Consider the following 22896-nt stretch of genomic DNA (forward strand, 5'->3'; position numbering starts at 1 on the left):
ACACACACACACCTTTGAAATTGCAACCGCTGCTTCTCCAGACCACGAACCGCTACTGCTATTATTATTACGAAGCTTTGACTGACGTTCTACGTGGGAATCCCCGCGTTCTCAACCGGACCAATCCGCCAAGAGGAAAGATTCTTGATGAGTCACAGAACAGTGTTGTAAAAATTTTCTCGAATTTGCCAATAAAGTCGATAGTGTTGTCTCGTCCAGCTGTGTTGAGCAATGCACTTGCAAGCCGTTAACTTCAAGGTAAAGCCTTTCAAGTGGTAAAGCCACGCCCCCTAGTAGCCTTGGAAGCAGAAAACAGCCTCAAAGCACACAATGGGTGGGAGACGCTCACACTTTGCGTTTGCAAATGTTTTCAAAGCTACTGTTACCCGTAATATTTTATTTGACTAAGTTTGTGTACTACTTTTAATACTTTTATATTGTGTATGCGTTTGTCATTTTACTGTACGCTTTCTACATTTATAATTACCGGAAAGGTATTTTCTTCTCTGGGGGACATAAAACTGTGAAGAAGCATAAACCTCTTAACACGTGTTGGATGTAATATCACAATGAGTTATCTTTCGCAAGTTGTGAATGGAACAGTTCCATAATACAAGTATAAGTGAAAAGTAATGTTTAGCGTTAAATGAGTGTTCGATTACGCGAAAGATAATCTTATCAGGTAAGTTTTAAAGATATAGTTTTCTTTTTTTAATTCATTAATAAGTCGAGATAAGCTAACCACAATTCAAATGAATGATGTTTGTGTCTTGCAAAAGAATTGAACGTCATTGTTTCCAACTCTGAGTGGGAGCTGTAACCATTTGCTTTTTGGATCAAAAGATCCAATATACAGTATTTCAGGAAAAAATTTCTTGTAGGCCTTATATCTGAAGAACTACATATAGCCTAGTGTAGCCAAACCCAAAGTATCACTTAACTTAGTATGATCTGTTTATTCTGTTAAAAAAAAAAAAAAAAAAAAAAACTGAATTTAGGGACCGTTCAAAAATTTTGTGGCCCCTGATTCAAAAACTAATTATTAGCTAAATCACAATCTTTTGTTGCCTTTTTTTATCATTCCTAAAATTCTTGGCCAAGATTGCAATATTTTGATGCATTTGTTTTTACCATTCCAAAAATTTTTGTTTTCATTGATAAAACTAGTCAAGCAATTTCTCGCGTAAATCAGTAATTTAGTTTCTTGCATAAATTAATGGTTTGGTAATTTTTTTCTAGTTAATGTAATTATTACTTGTAATATACAATACAGTTCTTCAATAGTTATGTACGCGGTGGCTCAGTGGTAGAGCGTTCACCTCTGGTGCTTGGAGTCCCTGGTTCGTTCCCACCTTACGCCGTTTGGACTTTGTGGTGGACAAACACCGCGCTCGTGGGTTTTCTCGGGGTTCTCCCGTTTCCTCTCAGTTTCTTCATTCCACAATTTCCTTCATTTCTCATAATCACCGTCTCCTTTAGCCTAGCCGCCATAATCGTGAGACGTAAAAGATTTCATTTAATTTCAATAGTTATGAAATTGAACTAACAAATGGCGCGTTTAACCCAAAGGGAATAACTCCCGCTTTTGGTGGTTTTTGACATGTTTCATCTTTAAGATCTAATTACTAAGTAAAATCAGCAAAAGTGTTAAAATTTCAATTTTATAATTTTATATAAGATAAAGTATAGTATTTTATTCTATATTGTAAAAAGATAGAAGTAAATATTTCCATGGAGGCGCGGTGGCTCAACGGTAGAGCGTTTTACCTCAGGTGCTTGAGGTCCCTGGTTCGATCCCACCTCGCGCCATGTGGACTTTGTGATGGACAAACACCCACCGTGTGCGTCGGTTTTCTCGGGGTTCTCCCGTTTCCTCCCACTTTCTCCATTCAAACATTTCACTCATCTCTCATCATCACCGTCCCCTTTAGCCTAACCGGCATAAGCGTGGGACGTAAAACTTAAAGATTTCATTTTAAATATTTCCACATAGAATGTTATGAAAAGACATATAAAACAAAACAACTCTGTTGTCAAACAAATCCAAGAACATTGTATCCATAAAAATCACAACAATACCGTATTTTTGTCAGAACTTGGGGTCACGGTGACTTAGTGGCAGATCGCTTACCTCTGGTGTATGGGGTCCCTGATTCGATCCCTGGAAAAATAAGTTTGTGGTGGACAACATTGCGTCCGTGGGTTTTCTCGGGGTTCTCCTCTTTCCTCCCACATTCTCGTTCCACCAATGCTTCCATTATCATTCACATGCCTTAAGAGTCTTCATCCCGGCGAAATTAAAATACCGCTAATTTCAGAGTAATTGTGTGATATCTTCAAATGGATAAAAGATAATTGAAATATGGAACAAGAGCACCCTAGACAATATTATTTTGCGTGAGGTACCGTTATCACAAGTCACCTAGTGGCTTTCCGTTTTCAGCTGTTTAAAAACGCGAAAATAAATGCCGATTTTCAAAATGGCTCGAAATCGAAAGCAGATAAGTGAGTCGTGATAACGGTTTCTCATGTAAAATAATATTGTCTAGGGCGCTCTTGTTCCACATTTCGATTATCTTTTATCTATTTGAAGATATCACATAATTACTGTAAAATTAGCGGTATTTTAATTTCGCCGGGATGAAGACTCTTAATCAATCTTCTCCCTTAGCCTAAAGGAAGTAATCGTGAGACGTTAAACTGAAAGATTTCATTTCATTTTCACTTTGTCAGTAACGTAAAACCCAGAAACGCACTCTCCTCTTGTTACAAAGTTATTTAGTTTGTTGTTAAAATAAACAGCTCATTTTTGTACAGCTGTCTGATATTCGGAATGTTTTTTTATTGACATCAGTCATGTATGTTATAACCAAATGTAGACCCTTATTAAAACTTGTATATTAAAACGTACTTTGGAAAATTTAGATCAATCTGCGCCTTGGATTCAAAACTACTTGATTAGTCTAGAGCACGGTTTCTCAACCTGTGAGTCACGACCCCTAGAAGGGTCGCGAGAGGGTTTCATGAGGGTTTTCGCGAAGATAAGCGGAAGGGATAGGCCTAAATATAATTAGAATCTGATACCGGAAAATGTTTTAAAATATTATTGCGAATTTTGTTCTGATAGGTATATTTTATATATATATATATATATACTGTTAAGAACAAAAAAATATAGGTCTAGATATGCTAGGGACAAACTCAAATCGCACTAGTTTTGAGTTTGATATTTTCTTATATTTCTGCTGACGATATTTCTTTCTCATGTTCCTGTTTGAGAGTCATAAGTTTCTTTTATGTTTCTATTCAAGAATATTACGTAATTTGCTTGTGAGATTTGTATCTCATAGTCGTTCAGTATTTTTATGTATTTGATTTTTTAGCATTTAGGAAAAAAATCACACGCAGGGGTGACATGAAAGTTTAAAACGTACTTTCGTGTGTCCCAAAGGAAAAAAGGTTGAGAAACGCTGGTTTAATTTACTGTGAGCCGGTTGAATTGAAAATATTTTTATTATATAGTATTTAATCTTCAGCAGTCACATTTGTTGTTTCATGTAAAAATAAATAAATAAATAAATAAATAAATAAATAAATAAATAAATAAGTAAATAAATAAATTGTTATTTCTCCCTGCTTCTTAGTATAATAGAAGATTATGTCTTACGCAAAAGGTACATTTTTAAAATCAATACCCTTCTTGTGTGCATAGAGTAGTAAAGTTGTGCAATTTACATTAAAGAGGTGTTGTTGATGATGCCACGTGGCATGGTAAGGGTCGATTTATTAGCTAAGTCAATGAGCTATTATGTTTACGACTCTTTTTTTTTTTAAAAAAAAAAAGAAAATATCCGACAAGAACTCGTAAAACGAAACTATTGCTGTTAGATGGAGTCTGCTTAGCTATATACTGCGTTGTTTCCATATCTTTGTGCAAGTGCATATAGAATCTTTGTTTTGCTTACTTACGGCCATTGCTGAAACGAGGTTTTCGTAATTGTTTGTTTTGTTCACCAGTAAAACTTAGCTTACGAGGTATGTCTGCAAAGTAATGTCACCTAGTTTATAAGTATGAAAAAAGAAAACATTTATTTGTATAATAATAATAATAATAATGCGTCGGGACCAGTGGCGTAGCACACTTTTGCGGGCCTCCCCGCAAAGTATAGAGAAGGGGCCCTAGTTGTAAAGCCGACAGAAGTAAGGTTGAAGTTCTACTTCTTTAAATCTTTATTCATCGCAAGACTTTGAGGCCCCCTATACCTCGGGGCCCCCCGCACTGCGGGGGTTGCGGGGGCAGCTGCTACGCCACTGGTCGGGACCGGAATACAGCAAATTATGGATGCGTTAAAATATTAAATAATACTTTTGATAAAGTGGATAGTTTCAAATACCTAGGATCAATATTAACAGACGAAAATCATATTCACGGAGAAATTAAATGTCGACTAAAAGCAGGGAATTCGTGTTACTATTCGGTTCAAAATCTCTTGTCGTCGCGAATTCTGTCGAGGAATTTGAAGCTTAAAATATACAAAACGATAATTATGCCTGTTATTCTGTATGGCTGCGAAACATGGTCACTTACTCTGAGGGAAGAACATAGACTGAAAGTATTTGAGAACAAGATCCTGAGACGAATATTCGGACCTAAGAGGAACAGGAATGGGGAATGGCGGAAACTTCATAACGAGGAACTACATAATTTATATGGTTTACCCAACATTGTTAGGGTCGTCAAGTCTAGGAGGCTTAGGTCGGCAGGTCATGTAGCTAGGATGGAAGAAAGTAGAAACGCCTTCAAAGTCTTGACTGGGAGACAAATCGGAAAACGACCATTCGAAAGACCTAGGCGCAGATGGGAGAACAACATTAAGATGGATCTCGCAGAGATTGGAATACAAAGTAGAAACTGGATGCAGTTAGCTAAGGATAGAAGTCAGTGGAGAGCTTTTGTGAACACGGCATTGAACCTCCGTGTTTTATAGGCCATAGACTTAGTTTTTTAGTTAGTTAGTTAATAATAATAATAATAATAATAATAATAATAATAATAATAATACCTGTAAATTAAAAATTGTTCAAAATATTAGCCTGCGTCGATACATCTTTGCTAGCAGAATTCCCAATTTGCAAAGGCATCCTGGAAGACCTATTAGGAACTGCCTTTAAAGTCATTTCACTAGTGCTTCTACGTCGTAAATTGTTTTTGAACGATGTCATTTTAGTGGATTTTAACGTAGAAACAAACAAACAAAAAAAAAGTCTGCCACAGCCAAATTAGAACTGTAAGATGACTAGAGCAGCGTCGCCATATTAATGTGGCCAGGTAATTGGTCACGAGAAAAGTAGTGTGGGCTGGTAAGTTGTCATGATAGAGTTTTCAATCGCCGCTGATGTCTGACCTAACGCGCCAGATTCTTACTCTGAATCTCTGGAGATTTTCTACGTAAAATTTAGATTTAACGGTTGTCCCGGGAGGTGCAAACTCACAGTGAACAATCCATGTAACGTCAGAAGATACAATGAGCATGGTTTGATCTTTATTTCTCATTCGAGACTTCTTGGGGCAAGAGGACGCCGAGCTGTCACATTTAGCACTTTGCCTCTTCGTTTCGTGTCGTACTGGAACATCTACGTTTCATCATCATGCGTGATAACGTCGTCCAGAAAGTGAAGATCATTTTCACACATTTCCAAAACATCTCGAAGAATTTCCACTCGGCGAGATTTTTGGGCGTCGGTCAAAATTCTTGGGACAAGCTTCGCGCACAATTTTCTCATGTGTAAATCCTTGGTCACTACCTCGTAGACAGTAATTTTTGGAATATCTAACATGGCTATTATTCATTCATTCGATGCCCTGTTTACAAAAGCTCTATTCACCCGAGTCACATTTTCATCATTTGAGCAGTGTTTCTTTCAGACATGTTTCTGGGGAGGCACTGCTCCCCGGAGCTCTGAGAGTGCCCCCAGAGGAGACCAAAATAATACGTTTATAATATATTAATAAGTAGAATAGTACCAGCAGTGCCCCATGGAATACAGTGAAACCTGTCTAAAGCAGACAGCCGTGGGGAATCAATAATTTTCCGCTATAGAAAGGTGTCCGTCTTAAAGAGGTTTCAATATTTTCTTACGTAAATTAGTAAATAAGGTAATATGCAATTAGAAACAATATTTTTGCATGAATCACGTAGTTTCGTATACGAAGGTCACTACGAAAGTTTTGAGATACGCATTGTTGTGGCACAGTATTTGAATTCCAACAGTTGCGTTCGGTAGTGCTATCCAGAGCGAAGAAGTGAAGCAAGTTTCAACTCACCTCGCTTATCGGCGTACCGTACTGCCTTCACTTATTTGTTGATGTGAGCAGTGTTCGGCTGTCTAGAATGGAGCTCGAAAGGGAACATTTTCGTGCAATGATCCTTTATGATTTCAAAAGTGGTTTGAACGAGACACAAAGCCTTGACCGTTTGCAGGGGGTATTTGGTGATCTTGCTCATTCCCGTGCTACAATTTTTCGGTGGTTGGGTGAATTCAGAAGAGGCCGGACATCGCTTAAAGTTGAAGAGAGAGCTGGACATCCGGCAACAGCTGTGTCAGATGAAAACATTGTCGCTGTGGGACAAATGATTCGAGAAAATCATCGAACAACTTTCAAGGACATTGAATATACAGTGAACATTGGATTGCCAGCAGTAACAAAAATCCTTCATGATCATCGGCTCAGGAAGGTTTCATCTTGTTGGGTGCCTCACACTTTGACTGAACAGCAGAAGCGCATGCGTGTGGAATGGTGTGAAGAAATGCGTGCAAGATTTGATGGAGGCAATTCTCGACGCGTCACTGACATTGTTACTGGTGATGAGACTTGGATCTATCAATTTGACCCTGAAAATAAACGCCAGTCTACAGTTTGAATCTTTCCAGACGAAAATCCACCCACGAAAGTGAAGCGACCGCGAAGTGTGGGGAAAAAGATGTTCGCAACTTTCTTCTCCAAATCTGGCCATGTTGCAACTGTTCCACTTAAAGAACAAAGGACTGTTACTGCTCAGTGGTACACCTAACAAAAGTGTTCCAGAAGCTTCGGGAACGGCGTCCAAGAACTGGATTGCGTGGGATCCTGCTTCATCATGACAATGCGTCGGCACACACGGCCAACATCACACTTCAGTTTTTAGAATCTACGGAGGTCAAACTTATGACTCATCCGCCGTATAGCCCTGACCTGTCCCCGTGTGATTTTTTCTGTTCCCCAGGATCAAAGATCGCATGCGTGGGAAGAGATTTTGCAGCCCTGAAGAAGCTGTAGTGGCTTACGAGAATGAACTTTCAACACTTAAAGAAAAACACTGGCAACACTGCTTCCAAAAGTGGTTTTCGAGGATGCAAAAGTGTATACAGTGTAATGGTGAGTACTTTGAGAAAATGTGTTAAATTGATTTTAAGTATGTAAGTTATTTCACATCTCAAAACTTTCGTAGTGACCCTCGTATTATCAAAATGTTACCTGCATTTTCTTCCGCCATCCAATACTCTACGTTCGAGGCACAACATGGAAATAAGATGTTATAGTTCTCTGCACTTTGCTCTTATCACTACTTCCTACGTTTTCAGTATGTCCCTTTAATTTGTGGGTTAATTGCAGTCCAGAAGTGTCTTTTTTGAGACAATATGCATACCCACGGGCAAAAAATACTAAACTTGTCTTCTGCTTGGTTAGTGATTCCAGCAGGACTGTAGCATAACGTGTCATCCCAAACGGCGGGCAACTGTCTCAATCACTTTTGTGTCTAAAACAGCTTGCGTGGGAATGGAATGCAAGCAAAGGATATGAGAGTGTTGTTATGAGTCCTCATCCCGACGAAATTAAAATACCGCTAATTTTACAGTAATTATGTAATATCTTCAATTAGATAAAAGATAATTGAAATGTGGAACAAGAGCGCCCTAGACAATATTATTTTGCGTAAGGTACCGTTATGACTTGTAATAACGGTACCTTACGCAAAATAATATTGTCTAGGGCGCTCTTGTTCCACATTTCAATTATCTTATATCTATTTGAAGATATTACATAATTACTGTAAAATTAACGGCTGTCACCTAGTGGCTTTCCGTTTTCAGCCGTTTAGAAACGCGAAAATAAATGCCGATTTTCAAAATGGCTGGAAATCGAAAGCAGATAAGTGAGTCGTGATAACGGTATCTCATGTAAAATGATATTGTCTTAGGCGCTCTTGTTCCACATTTCGATTGTCTTTTATCTATTTGTAGATACTGTAAAAATTAGCGGTATTTTAATTTTGCCGGAATGAGGCCTCTTAAACAGAGACCCTTCGTTTGGTTTGCTGAACAGACAGTTGAAGAGGCAAAATGTTGTCACAATGCTTCCTTGGTGACACATGTATGCATTACTAATAATATTTTTTACTATACTTTTCAACTTGTTTCTAGAGAGTGTCCGTAATACGGAGGTAAATAATACCTATAAAAGACAGGAAAGAATGTCCGTGTCCGTACTAGAGAGTGTCCGCTAGAGGTTTGCCATAAGGTTTTCGTATTACAATGATTGGGAATTACAAAATATGTTCGTTACGGTTAGGTGTGCATTTTATAGAGGTGTCCGTTAGTAGGGGTTTCATTGTACTAATTGTGTCCCTCTGGAATATTTTTTTTTCTAAAAGAATGACTGGTCATCTGTAGACATGTCTTTCTGATAAACATTCATCTCCGAAAGCCTGTTGAACCATTAAAAAAGTTTCCGCTGCAGACTTGCCGAGTAGTACACAAAATTTAAACACATATATTTGTTCTAGTGAGCGCTGCATCGCAACTAGTTCAAGAGACGAAACAGAGGTTTACCAAATCACACGTCATTGACTTTCGAGAACTCGGAGGCAACTGAACAAGTACTTGCCCCGGTAGTTGACTTATACCACCATCAATCCCGGCGAATAGACCGCGCAGCAACGCACAGTTGTTTAACAATAAAATATACGACATTACTTTCTGGATAGACTTGTATATGGGGCTTTTGTTGTCCAAGAATACTTCAAATACAAAAATATTCATGAAGATGCTCGAGCACGTATGAATTCTCGGTGCCGGAAGGCGACTACTGATGGAAGAAACTATCTTTAGTGCCTCCGTGAAAATCAGATGTTGAACTAATGGATTCAGTGGCAGCCAATATAATAGAAATTAACCGGAAGAAGTTAGTATTCATTGTAAACACTGTTAAATATTGTGGCTCTTACACAATGGCGGATCCGCGGAGGGAAAGACCGCCCTTCCATCAAAGGGTACTTTAAGCACAGTTAATTTTACGATACTCATTATTCTCATACACAGGACTTGAGAACTCCTGGCCATGGCAACTAAAAATACTAGTCTAACGCCTAGTTAATTTATGCCAAAACTTGTAGAATTATGTATCAAATTAGTTTCGTATTATTGTGTCGCCTGATTTCCGGAACTGGTGCTAAGTCAGAAGAAAATTTTTCGAGTACTTTCGATATACTCAGAAGAGTTTGATGACAAACCTTCTACTCGATTAGGTATTGTATCTATCTCCATGATATTGCTTTTCACTTTTACGCTGTTAAGAAATCAAACACCGCTAGTCTTGCCACATCCTAATTCTTTGTAATAGAATAGCTGAACATATTTCCATCTAAATTAACTCGTCTCCTTTTCTTAGTTCGATTAATTCTATGATGCCCTAGTTGATGTTCCATACGAGTAGCCCTATTGTTTCTGTTGTCTTTCGCACCTATCAGTTAACTGTTTAAGTAACAACTTAGTCTGCAATTCTTAAGTATTCTTAAAATCCTTTTTCCTACATATGTTCCTGAACGTTCCCTTGATCAGCCACGTATCGATTTCCGGAAAATTAGAACCTTGGTTTATCTGTCGTGATTGGTGAAAGAAGTTTATAGTTATTTGAAAAAGAAATGAACCATGCTGGCCTGCTGGTAATGCCACTCCCTGCCTGCCACAGGAAAAGTTTCAGTCTGTACAACTGGGAGTTACGAGTACTTCATTTGGTGGTAGATTTTGCCGGTTCCACATATCTTGAACTCATTCTTAGGGTCTCCTTGTTAGATATCAGACACCCTTTGCAGGCTCGACGGAGTGCAAGAAATTATAGTTTTATAACAGAGAAAATAGTTATCTAAATATTATCATAGGAGACTACAACACCAGAATAAGTCAAAAAAAAAAAGAGAGAGAGAAACAAAACATCAGAAACAAATTGCAGATATGGCGAGCAAAGTTTTATACAAAATTACTACCAAGTGATAGTTTTCTAGAGACGGAGAAGTGCTATGATCATATGCTGCATTAAAAAAAGACACAAAGTATATCTGTGCATTTATACACCTCTACATTTTCTTCTGAAGTTTTACAAAGCTTTTGTTTCGGAAGTATTGACGACCCTATTCTGTAAATTTAACCCTTAGGGGATCTTGGCTTTTTGGGCTATTTTTGAGACTTTCAGTCAAGCAGCTACTGCATCGTCACTATTTATCCTAGGATCATGGTTCATACCTCGTTCTCTTCAGAGTAGAGCTGGCTTTCAAATGGTATCACTTGCATGCCCATACCATATACCAGGAGAGGGAAAATTGATGTCAAAGGGAAAATTTTGAGGGGAAAATTTTTTTTGTCCAACTTTGGGCCCCCCTGGCCCCCTTCCTGTGTGTACGTAGAGACCTCCAAAAAATCTGATAAATAGTACTTGGTAAACTAAGTGTGTGTACCAAATTTCAAGTTTCTATCTTGAATAGTAAGTGCGGGAGAAATTTTATCAGGAATTCCCACCATGCCCAAAACTACCGCAAAACACCATGATCTCAGGGAAAAAAATTCCTGAGACATCCCTAATTACCCTAGGGTCATGTTTCGCCCATCATTCTCTTCAGAATAGAACTGCCTTTCAGACGGTATAACTCACGTGTCTCTATCATGTATGTAAAGGGGGAAAATCCCGAAGAAAGGGATTTTTTGGGTCTAAAAATCCCTTTTTTCAACTTTTGCCTTTCTGCCCCCCCTGGTTTTACGCAGAAATCGGGAAAAACCTTCTGGTAAATACTACTCGGTGGACTGAATGTTTGTGCAAAATTTCAATCTTCTACGTGAAAAAATAGGCACGCCACAAAAAATTACCCTACCATGCCCCACCTTTACCCTATACAGAAGTATATTTGGATAAAAATTCACTGAGACGGCCCTAATTACCCTAGAATAATAATTCGACCGTCGATCTCTTCAGAATGGAACTACCTTTCAAACGGTATGACTCACGTGTCCCCATCGTGTATGTGAGGCGGGAAAATGACGAAAAACGGGATTTTTGGGGTAAAAATATCCCTTTTTTACCCTTTACCCCTCTGGTTCCTCCTTGTTTTAACACTGACATCGGAACAAAAAATCTGGTAAATACTACTCGGTGGACTGAATGTTTGTGCAAAATTTCAATCTTCTACGTTCAAAAATAAGCCCGCCAAAAATATATATACCGACAATGCCCCATTTTTCCCTATATAGAAGTATATTTTTTAAAAATTCCCTGAGACATCCCTAATTACCCTAGGATAATAATTCGACCGTCGTTCTCTTCAGAATGGAACTGCCTTTCAGACGGTATGACTCACGTGGTCCTATCATGTATGTGAGGCGGGAAAATGACGACAAACGGGATTTTTGGGGTAAAAATATCCCTTTTTTTAACAATTTGCCCCTCTGGTTCCCCCCTGTTTTAACACTGACATCGGAACAAAAAATCTGGTAAATACTACTCGGTAGACTGAATGTTTGTGCAAAATTTCAATCTTCTATGTTCAAAAATAAGCCCGCCAAAAAATAATGAACATAGGCTTAAAAAGGGAAAAAATACATTTTAAGATTCTGACGTCATCACCTCCCATGTCTGGACGCAGGACGGTCTGAAACCATACGTAATGTCTTCTACAATGTCTCTGGACTTGAAAAAAAAAACCGGACGAAAAAGCTCAAATAGAAGAGAAATAACGCAATGTACCATGGAAAACGTGTATGGTACAAAATGTACCATAAGATCCCCTAAGGGTTAAACCTCACCCCGTCAAGAAACTGTGCATTTAGAAGTGTTACAGCACAGTAGATCATATTCAAGTAATGGTGTAATAATTAGGAATTGTCTATGAGCTACGTTCATTGAATATGAGAAAAAAACTTTTGATCCAGTGAAGACCTCCGTGGTTATTCACACTGTTAAGGTAAGCATTGTCGAAGAAGCTATAGATAATATCCATAAACAAGCTACTGAAAATATCCCACTGTTTGGCTGTAGAAATACTACAAGGAAAGAGAGGGAGGTGCGTCAGAGTGATATTAGTTATATATATAAAGCAATATGTCTGATCCTTCTTCGTTTCACTCAGACTTCGATCTCGTTGCAAATAACAATAAGGATCTACAAGTTATGATAGAAGAACAAGGAAATCGGGTTGAAAATAGATATAGTAAAGGCGTAAGTGATGTCCAACAAAACAACTTCTCAACCAGATTAAGGATTGAAGTTGAAACAGCGGAATTAGAAGTTAATGTCTAAATGTAACTGAGACAGGAGATGTTCATATCCCTTTCAACACGGGGAAACACAATTGTGCGGGTTGGTTAAAATCAATTTAGAAGTGCCCCCTATTACTTTTGTGTTTCGAAACGGCGTGCAGTGATTGAGTTTCAGTGTTGCCACAGTCGTCGCTCTAGAGTGGGCTGAAAAATAGTACCAAATTGAAACAAAAAGGGCTGAATTCATGATTTTAAGCCAGTGAAACACATCGCTTTATAACACGAAACTAAAAGAGGTAAAATTTTAGACCCCTCTCTTCCAAAAGTCCAAATCAAGAAAGTGCACATTTTAAAAATTACTTTTTAAAAGCATCCACATAGGAGGACCCCGAACAATCGTGGAAGTAGATGAAACTTTTTTCGCACGTAGGAAGTATAACAGAGGCAGTAAATTCATAGGAAAACAGTTATGATATTCGGTATGTATTGTAAGGAAACCAAACGCGCCTCTATTTCAAAGTGACCAAAAAACTAAAACGATATTATGGCCATATATGAAAAACATATAAAACAAGAAACAAATCAATCATCTCTGTGTAAACAGTTATGTTATAATAAAATATTAAAATATAAATTATTGCACCTTATTCTCGCCAATTTCGGGAACGAAGGAGGACAATAGACACACAAAGTTTGTAGCGTTATTCGATGCAACGTCACAGAATCATTGCTCAACAGCATTTTTTAAGAGTCCAAGACACAAGTAACGTAAAATGTATGAAAAGTTTTACTGACACTTTTGAAAATGTGACAAATATTTGTTAAATGGTGCTGAATTAGGTAGAATTGTACCAACTTTTTCACAAAAGGGGCTAAAAGTACCAGCGTGGTACCAACGGGCCGATGAATGACAAAAAGGGCTGAATTTGGTACAATTGTACCAAGTGTGGCAACAGTGTTGAGTTTCGTTCAACGATTTGCAGTTGTTTTGGTTTGTGATAGGTCATTTTTTGGCGCGTACAAGAAGAAAGAAAAGTAGTGTTCTCAACGAAGTCATGACTGTCGCCGTATTGAGAGGGATATAACATTAAACAGTGATGAGGGGTAGCATTAATAGACGTAGGATGGAGCGTATTCGGAAGAAACTGCTTCACATTGAAAATCAAACACCAGTGAATCGAAACTGTAAAAGTCTCAATCCCAGCAGAAGGAAAGACCTAAACACGTATGACTATCGAAACACACTATAGAAATATCTTTCAGTTGTATTTATGGAGACGGAACTTCTTAAAATCCTCTGTTTTTATATGCTTTTCTTTGAGTTAAAAAGCGTATGTGCTTTCTTTAAAGTTTTCTGCATTTGCCAATGTACTATTCTCGCTGAAACTTAACATTACATTAAATCATAAAAGTAATCTGAATATTTCAAACAGCAAACAACGAAGTGTGTTGAGAAGGCTTCACTACTCCTTTTTTTATTTTTTTATGACATTCCCTTCTGTAACTTTGAGGGCGTTATTGCCAAATTTACATAAGGAACTTTGAAAAATCAGGCGCGCAATTATATTTTGGAGAAGTGTACATACATTTGGCCATCTTGCATATTCATGTCCCATTGAATGAAGTGTCGCATTATTATTATTATTATTATTATTATTATTATTATTACACTTTATGTGTTATTATCTTCGCCTTCTTCTTATTTCTGCACATTACAGTATGTTTTCCTTCGTTTATCTACATCCCTACAATAAGATGAAATGTGTTGTTCATCTTCTCCCTCTCCATAAAAAGTACTATGTTCCACTGCTTGTTTCAATTCCTTCCACTTTCACCTTCCCAATTGGAACATTGCTAGAGCTTTCCGATCGGTGTTCAAATAATTGTGTACTGTACTGTGTTCAGATAATACAATAAAATTTCATTTAACATACTGTATATATCATTCTTCTTTATTTCAGAGATAGAGCAGCTTCTGTTGCTTAGGAAACTGTGAGCAATGCTGAACCCACTGGGAAATCAACGAAAATTTTCCTATAGTGGTAAGTGCAATTTTGTTACGTATTTGTGTAATGTTCCATATAGAACACCGAAGTTAATCTGGTATATTTTGTTGTTTCGAATATGGCAGTCCTTTTCTTACCGTTATTGTTATTGTTGCCATTCGATTAATATTGCTTCAATTGTTTTGACTATTATTTTTTTTGGATTTCAAGGGGCAGTTTTATGAATGAAAAACTTGTTCTTACGGTGAAGATAATGTTATTTTACCGAAGTGGCCGGCAAGGTCATGTGATTGCACACTCTGTGATTTCTTCTCATGGGGGCTTATGAAGGTTTGTGAAATACAATAGCATACAATAATACAAATAACGATACAGATATTAAAGCCCACTGTGTAAGTGATAACAAAAACTTTGTAGTTTTCTGACTTTCGCTAAAAAAAAAAAAAAAAAAAAAAAAAAAAACTTTTCATTCCTTGCGATTAACACAAATTTTTCAGTAAAGTTATCATAGCGTTGGATAACTAAAGTAACCAGTGACGTGTCGTGACACTTTGACGATTGTTACCGGTTGCTGATACTACAAGTAACTCTTGTTTCTCAATAACAGAAAATCTAGTACTCACTTTTTCTTTCAGAGTATCAACCATTTCAAACTATAGGCTTGGCAAAGTGGTCAAATCCCGCTTCATTTACTCTTGACCTTTTTGAACAACTGTGACTCTTCAGGTTCTTTTATTTTTTTACTAAATATTATTGAAACTGTCTCTCAATGATCTTAGGTATTCTTCAAACTCAACTGTTTTCTTTCTGCAGTAACCTACATCATGAACTTTCTTTTGTAAGATATTGAAGAAGATTTCTTATCTTGATGGTATAACAGAAAATAGTTCAAGTAAAAAAATTGAAGTCAAAACTTTGAAAGGTTTGATAGAATTTTGCTACACAAACTCTGGTTTGAAAATCCTATTCGTCCGCTTTATCCATCATAGATTTAAAAACTCCTAACAGTTCATCTTGAAAGACATACAGCACATCATTTACCCTACTCCTACTCAGGGGCGGATCCAGGGGGGGGCGATCGGAGCGATCGCCCCCCCTTGAAGAGGAAACTTTCTTATTTATATATATATATATATATATATATATATATATATATATATATATATATATATATATATCCCAAAGTTTGGAGCTCTTAAAAGAAGCAGTATGACAACCCACCGCCTCCCCTAGAAGTCGGACCTGGATCCGCCCCTGAGTTCCATACCCTGTGTTTGAGACTGTTGGGATACTTTTGTTGACTAAATAATCCAGAGCATTTGTTCTTTTTGAAGACTTCGAGGAAGAAGAAGCAAGTCCCAACACAATTTAAAAATACAATTTATACCCTTTTCCAGTAGCGTAACTTGAAGCTTCAGTGCCCCCTCAGCCTTTAGTTATGCGCCCCTAGTTTCGATATATTTTGCGACCCTGGAGCTCGTGCTTCTCCCCTCCGCCACGAGGGTTGCGGGGGTGCTATTTACGCCTGTGCCCTTTTGTATAATCAACGGGCTTTTCTAAAAACTAAATTAAGTCTATGGACATAAGAATGAACATATAATTAACAAGAGGCTGCAGTTCCCTACCTCACCAGCCATAACTGGAGTTTCATCGTATGTTTGAGCAACAAGTTTTCCGTATTGAAAATTAGACAGTCAAACTGCGGCACGATGAAGACGATTTCAGTTCTTTTTCAACACATCAAACTGCATCAAAGTACAAAATCCACTAGTAGGCTAGCGGCTAGAGTTGGAAATTTGTTGCATCGAAAGTTTTCTATACTAAATTAAAAACAAAATATTTTCAACTTAATTATCATAAATCCTAAATAATAATAATAATTACTCGAATTGGAAGGAGCGCGGGCAACACTTCTGCTTTGCTCTAATTATCATTACTATTCCCCCTTGCTCTTGAAACAGTTCCCATATAGCACAATGTGTTTCATCAATAGGCATTTCTATATATTTAATGACACTTCAGGGACTGACAATATCTTTGCTCCTTCAGGCATGAGATAACCATCTAAATTTATATATACCGTTTAAACAGAAATAAAATCTCAATTTTTTTAAAAAAATAATACCCGTAAGCTCAAATTAACATTCAATGAGAAACTTTATTTTGAATCAAAGTAAACCTATATTAAAGTTTTGTTAGAATATCCTATGGAATATATTCTTCTTGTTCATTGTTGCTGTATTATTCAAATTTAAAGATAACGTATTAACATACAAAAGTCGTGTAAAAATGATAGATTAAATAATGCACTAGAACATCAGTCTCACAGTAGCATGTATTAAATGCTATTAGTATGAAAAACCTGCTACTTATATTTGTCCGAAATTGTATGCTGCTAAGACAATGAAATAATCTTATGAATACTGAAATTACAGCCAAGTTTCTATCCTTAGAATGGGGAAGCAAACGAAACAGTATGGTAAAGTTACCGCCCGCTCGATCCTCTACAGCGAGAGGAGAGCGAATAGACTCCTAAGCAGGCGGTGAGTAGAATATACATGTTGATGATATTCTAGGTTCTCCTTGTTTTGACAGGGAACGTTCCTATTTTTTCCTGTTCCACTCAGCCGAACGGTAACATAAAGGCTATTCCGAAAGTCCAGATACGAGCGCGCAGGATGCTTCTGGCTGGCACGCTAAAAGGTGCTTCTGGAGTGAACGAACGCTATCGGGGTTCGCGTTACCTCTGAAATCTGCGGTATCAACAACAGTATGCTCCTATTTGGTGTTGGCATGTTGCATTCGTTCACAATGTAAATGAAGCATAGGCCATCCAAACTTAAAAAAAAAAGAAAAGAAAAGAAAAGGAAAAGAAAGAAAGAAAAGAAAAAGGAAAATGTGAACATCTTCCCATATTGATAATGAAGTTTGAAGGTATATGAAAACAACAAAAATTGTAATATTTTTACCGTTACCGCCGGTAACAGCGATAATACACTCTACACGTCCCTGAAAGTAACTTTTTTTTCAGATGACGTTTGTAATTATTTGTATTTGCTTCAATTGAATCCTATATTTATAATTTATGTTCAAAATCATAATGTGCGGTTTGTTAATGTTTGTTCCACAAGACGATGTTAACGACACCTTGTTCCAAAATATGTAGTGGAAAGATCATATAACGATAACATAAAAATACTAATCAATTACAATAGAAGTGAGCAAAATTAACTACCTAATGACATATACATGCTGTATTCAAACTCTAAATGGCATTCTCCTGACTTTTCTGTAAGAAAATGTGGACAATATCTCCTCGAAATCAAACTTTCTGGCTTCATCATTTTCAATAGTTACTATGGCCAATGAATTAAGTCTTTTTCTGGGCCATTGTTTAGCGTAAATATGTCTATCACATGAGCATTTCTTGGACGGGATAGGAATAAAGAAATGTTATTGAATTCTACTGAAGTTTCTTCACGAGAAAACTGTCTTAAGTATAAACAACCGATTTGGCTGGGGTCGGGATATGCGTTACAGGAGACCAAAGTAGAAGACACGTATTTTGGCGTTTGGGCCCATACGCAGAAACTTCCGAAATACGGGGCCCCAAAGTGGCCCTACATGCTATAACTAGGAAGCGAATGACGTTACTTCACACAACCGATTTGGCTGAGGTCCGGATGTGTTACGGGAGACCAAAGTAGGAGACACGTACTTTGGCGTTTGGGCCAATACGCAGAAATTTCCGAAATACGGGGCCCCAAATTGGCCCTACATGCTATACCCCATCAGGATGCCGCGGTCGGCAAGAGGGATTGCCGCCGTCGACGGTGGCAGGCCGCCGGTAGGCAGCCGGCACCCGTCCGCGGCGGCACGACGATCTACTTGTTCAAAATTGCCGACCTTTTGCCGAGGCGGCAAGCGGTCGAAAATCGTAAAAAATGATGCCCTTTGCCGACTCTTGCCGACCGCCAGAGTCGGCAAAACAGTCGGAAAGACCTCTTTCCGACCCTCTGCCGACTCCTTATGCCGGCCTCTTTTCGACGGCGGCGCCGGCGCATTTACTGCACCTTTACGGCTGTTTGCCGACTGCTCGGCAAGGCAACTTTCCGACGGCGGCGCCGGCGCATTTAATGCTCATTTCCGGCTGTTTGCCGACTGCTCGGCAAGTCAACTTCTCGACGGCGGCGCCGGCGCATTTAATGCTAATTACCGGCTGTTTGCCGACTGCTCGGCAAGGCAACTTTCCGACGGCGGCGCCGGCGCATTTAATGCTCATTTCCGGCTGTTTGCCGACTGCTCGGCAAGTCAACTGTTCGACGGCGGCGCCGGCGCATTTTATGCGCCTTTCCGGCTGTTTGCCGACTGCTGGAAAGGACCTCTTTTCGACGTCGGCTTCACGATTCTCCCACTGGCGGCATCTGACTTCTTGCCGCCGTCGAAAAGTGGCCCTTTGCCGACTGGAAATCAACGCTTCAGGAAGGCAAAATTTTCATCAGCTTTTACATTAGTCTTGCCTAAGTCTTTCTCCATGCTATGATTTCTCGACAAGGAGCACCCTTGGAAGTTCTTGAAGTATAATACTTGCATTTTTTTGTGTGTCCCAGTACAAAATTTGTTCTTTTTGCTTTTTTGCAGCAGTTTCAGCTAAAAAAACAAGAAATTGAATGGGACATGGAAGTATTATATACTTTCAGAACTAGCAATTGTGCCCTTCATGAGAAATCATAGCACGGAGGCAAACTTAGGCAAAGCTACTCTAAAAAGTGGTGAAAATTTTGCCTTCCTGAAGGGTTGATATCCAGTCGGCAAAGGGCTACTTTTCGACTGCGGCAAGAGGTCGAATGCCGCCTGTGGGAGAATTGAGAAGCTGACATCGAAAAGAGGTCCTTTCGAGCAGTCGGCAAACAACCGGAAAGGCGCATAAAATGCGCCAGCGCCGCCGGTGGAAAGTTGCCTTTCCGACCAGTCGACAGACAGCAGAAAAGATGCGTAGCACTGCAATGAAAATCATGGCGGATTCCCACCAGTAATAAAAATGAAATGAAATCTTTAATTTTACGTCCCACGGTTATGCCGGTTAGGCTAAAGGAGACGGTGATGATGAATAATGAATGAAATGGTGGAATGAAGAAAGTGGGAGGAAACGGGAGAACCCCGAGAAAACCCACGCATACGGTGTTTGTCCACCACAAGGTTCACTTGGCGGGAGTAGGATTTGAACCCGAGACCCCTAACACCAGAGGTGAACGCTCTACCACTGAGCCACCGCGGCCCCGCACCACCAGTAATATTGCACTCGGTACATACGCAGTACATTTCTACAATTCTCAGTACGATTTAAGTGCTATATAGAGGAAAAGTATCTGGGAATGACTTACAAATGCTTAAAAGCGAACTAAAAATAACAACTGAGCAGCTAATAATTAACGTTAAGAATAATTCAATTAACATGTCTGTGCGCCTAATGTGAAAAACTTATAACAGTCAGTACATTTTCCCCCTGAAAGCACATCTTTCACTATCACGACCACTAGGAACAACACTGTTCTATGCAATCAAAATTTGCTAGTTGCAAACGCTTTCTTCGAAAAAAAAAAAAAAAAAAAAAAGCCGCAGCAATCCGTCGGAAATACGGTCTTTTTAGGTTGTCGTTATCCCATCAACTATTGGAAAAGGATTTTAAACGTCAATGATTTTCTAAATTTTTTTAAAGTACAGGGGTCACACTCCCAATGGAAAATGAGATTTAAATAAAAATTAATGAAGTAAAAATTATAAATAAAAATACTTTAATAAAAGGTATGTGGTGGCGGAGAGATTCAAACCGAGCCTACACGCAAAAAAAAAAAAGGTTAAAGTAAACAAGAAAAAGGTGGACAGTAACCATGTTAGTTTGTCAATATATGGAAAACAGAGACGTGTATCCAAGCAGCCAAGCCAAAATGTCTCTGCATTTGTTGTAACTTTGGTATTAAAAAAAAAAAAAAAAAAAAAAAAAAAAAAAAAAAAAAAGTGGCCGGAGCGATCACTTGTCTGCTTACACCCATGACTATATTCGTAGAAACCAAACACTGAAATGCACTAAACACAAGTTCTAACGACTAAGCTGTCAGTTCTAACTCTATGCCTTAAATATTTATTTAAATACACTTTAAAAGTGGAAATCATATTAAGATAAAATAACAATTAAGTAGGTAACTAATTGTTCATTTAATGCGTTCCTATATGATTTATACATTAATTGTATACAATGAAACAGAAAAATGTGAGAAAATAATTTATATCGTAAATGAAACAGCCACATGTACAGTATACTCATAGTGCATACCCATTATATAGAGAAAAAAGGTTAATGAAGTCATTTACATAAAAAATGAAGTGTTTTAACATAATACTTTGCAAAGATCCTTTGTTTTAAAGGAATTCTTTAAGAGAATAAATGAAGGGAAGATCACAATTTTTTCTGGTCTATATTAGCACTAAAAACACACCAAATTGTATTAAAAAATACAATGCACATCGTATTAACTTATATACATTAGCCTATGTAATGAACCTTATCATCATTTAGAAGTTATATGTAATATACCTTCGGATGTACTACTACTTTTTTTTTTTTAAACAGAAATTGGTAGCATTCCATAACATTGAGTTTTAACACAGATAGCCTTCATACAGTATGTAAAATCAGAAAAGCAAATATATATGAAGTGATTACAATGTTCAAAAAAGCACTATATTATTCTAAAGAATTCCTGCTATCCATATTTTGTCTTGAATAACTCAGCCATTTTTCTTTTTTAGCCCATTGATATATACGAGGAAATCTTCCTCTGTTTCTTTGAGATTTTAAGGGTTTTACTTTTTATTATTTTTCTTCAGGTCTATTTAAATGTCTCTTACTTTGTGGAAATAAAATTCTGTGTTGTATGTTTTTAATATTCATAATTGACATCTAATTTAAATAATAATATACTTATATATACTAAAAGATCATTTTGACAAAGCAAGGGACATTTAAATAGATATTCAGAAGAAATCAGTAAAATCAGAACATCAAAAATTTTATTCATTTCAAAGAAAAGGAAGAATACTTCCCCTACAAATCAATGGGATAGAAAGAAAAGGAGGCGATGGTACTGAACCTCACCGTTAAGGAGCTTGTACTCTGAGAAATATAATTACACTTTCTCTCTTAACTGATTACACGCAAAAAAAAAAAAAAAAAAAAAAAAAAAAGTTAAGAACAATATCAAACAACAGTTGTCTTTATAATTGAAGAAAACTTCAAACCTATGAAATAGTAATGTAGAATTTAAATAGCTCAGAATCAGGATTGTGAGAATATAGAGAGATACAGAAAATTTTACAACACTGCATACAAAAGATGAAGTAATAATAAAAAAAGAATTTAACGACAAAAACTGGGATAGGGAGACTAAGGTAATATTGGCAAAACAAAAATCAATTTCAAAGCCGTAATTCTCAATATTCGCTTCAAAGGTAAGTGATGACCATAATTCCCGTGTGATTTGAAATAAACCGCATTAAAATGGGAAATGTTTTACAAATGTTATGATTGAATGAAATTCACTCGTTCTAAAAGGAAGAAAAAAAAACTGTAGTCCCACATATATCCTACCACTCTTCACAAATATCTTTAAGGATGTTAGTACATATGATTTTTGTCAATACTCTCCGTTAGTGGGGTAGGGAAGGGGGGCCCAGAGAGGCCGGGCCCCCAAAGAGGTCCGACAATGTAGTTTGATGTTTGTAATTTTTTATATATTTTTATGTTTATATATTTTTTGTTTGGAATTGTTCCATATGTACCTATAACAGCACTTGCCCCACCAAACACACATCCTGGCTACGCTACTGCTCTCTGTGGGTCTTCTTCCATTGCAACACTTCTGTATTTCTTGAGCAACATTTCCCCTTGCTTCCAGAAATAAATGAACTATCTAAAATAGAACAAATATAATGCTTTGTAAAATATACTCTTCAATGTGTACGGTGTTGGCATATCACGTATATTTATTACAATCGAAAATATACTTCATCACACCAAAACCAAACCAAACTACACAGTGTAATAGACCTTGTTGCAATGAACCGGCTTCAACGCTATATGTTAGACGCTATATGTTACAAGAAAACCTGTAAGAGTAATGAAAACTATAGTCACTGATGAAGAATTCAATTACGTCGAAACAGTTAACTTTTACTTAACCTTTTGTCACTCGCGCTGTTGGAAAAAAGCAAACAGGTGAGTAAAAACTAATGATTTTTACGAATGGGGTCGCATTAGCGGAGTCAC

General features: G+C 37.6%; 1 protein-coding gene across 4 annotated transcripts in view; it reads left to right on the forward strand.

Annotated features, from left to right (window-relative positions):
- The first annotated feature begins 312 nt into the window (after positions 1 to 312).
- Positions 313 to 22896, forward strand: part of LOC145684355 (phospholipid scramblase 1-like) — a 99642-nt gene continuing 77058 nt past the window's right edge. For all 4 annotated transcript variants that reach the window (XR_014131280.1, XM_081756578.1, XM_081756577.1 and 1 more), the window contains exons 1-2: positions 313 to 682; positions 14526 to 14606. Coding sequence is in view for 3 of the 4 variants with exons in the window: in XM_081756578.1 (XP_081612704.1) it covers positions 14564 to 14606 (43 nt within the window). In the remaining variant the exon portion in view is untranslated. The remainder of the gene's footprint in view (positions 683 to 14525; positions 14607 to 22896) is intronic.

The sequence above is a fragment of the Thermobia domestica genome, chromosome 4, assembly GCF_964235325.1.
Source record: "Thermobia domestica chromosome 4, izTheDome1.hap1.1, whole genome shotgun sequence".
NCBI classification, from domain to species: Eukaryota; Metazoa; Arthropoda; class Insecta; order Zygentoma; family Lepismatidae; genus Thermobia; species Thermobia domestica.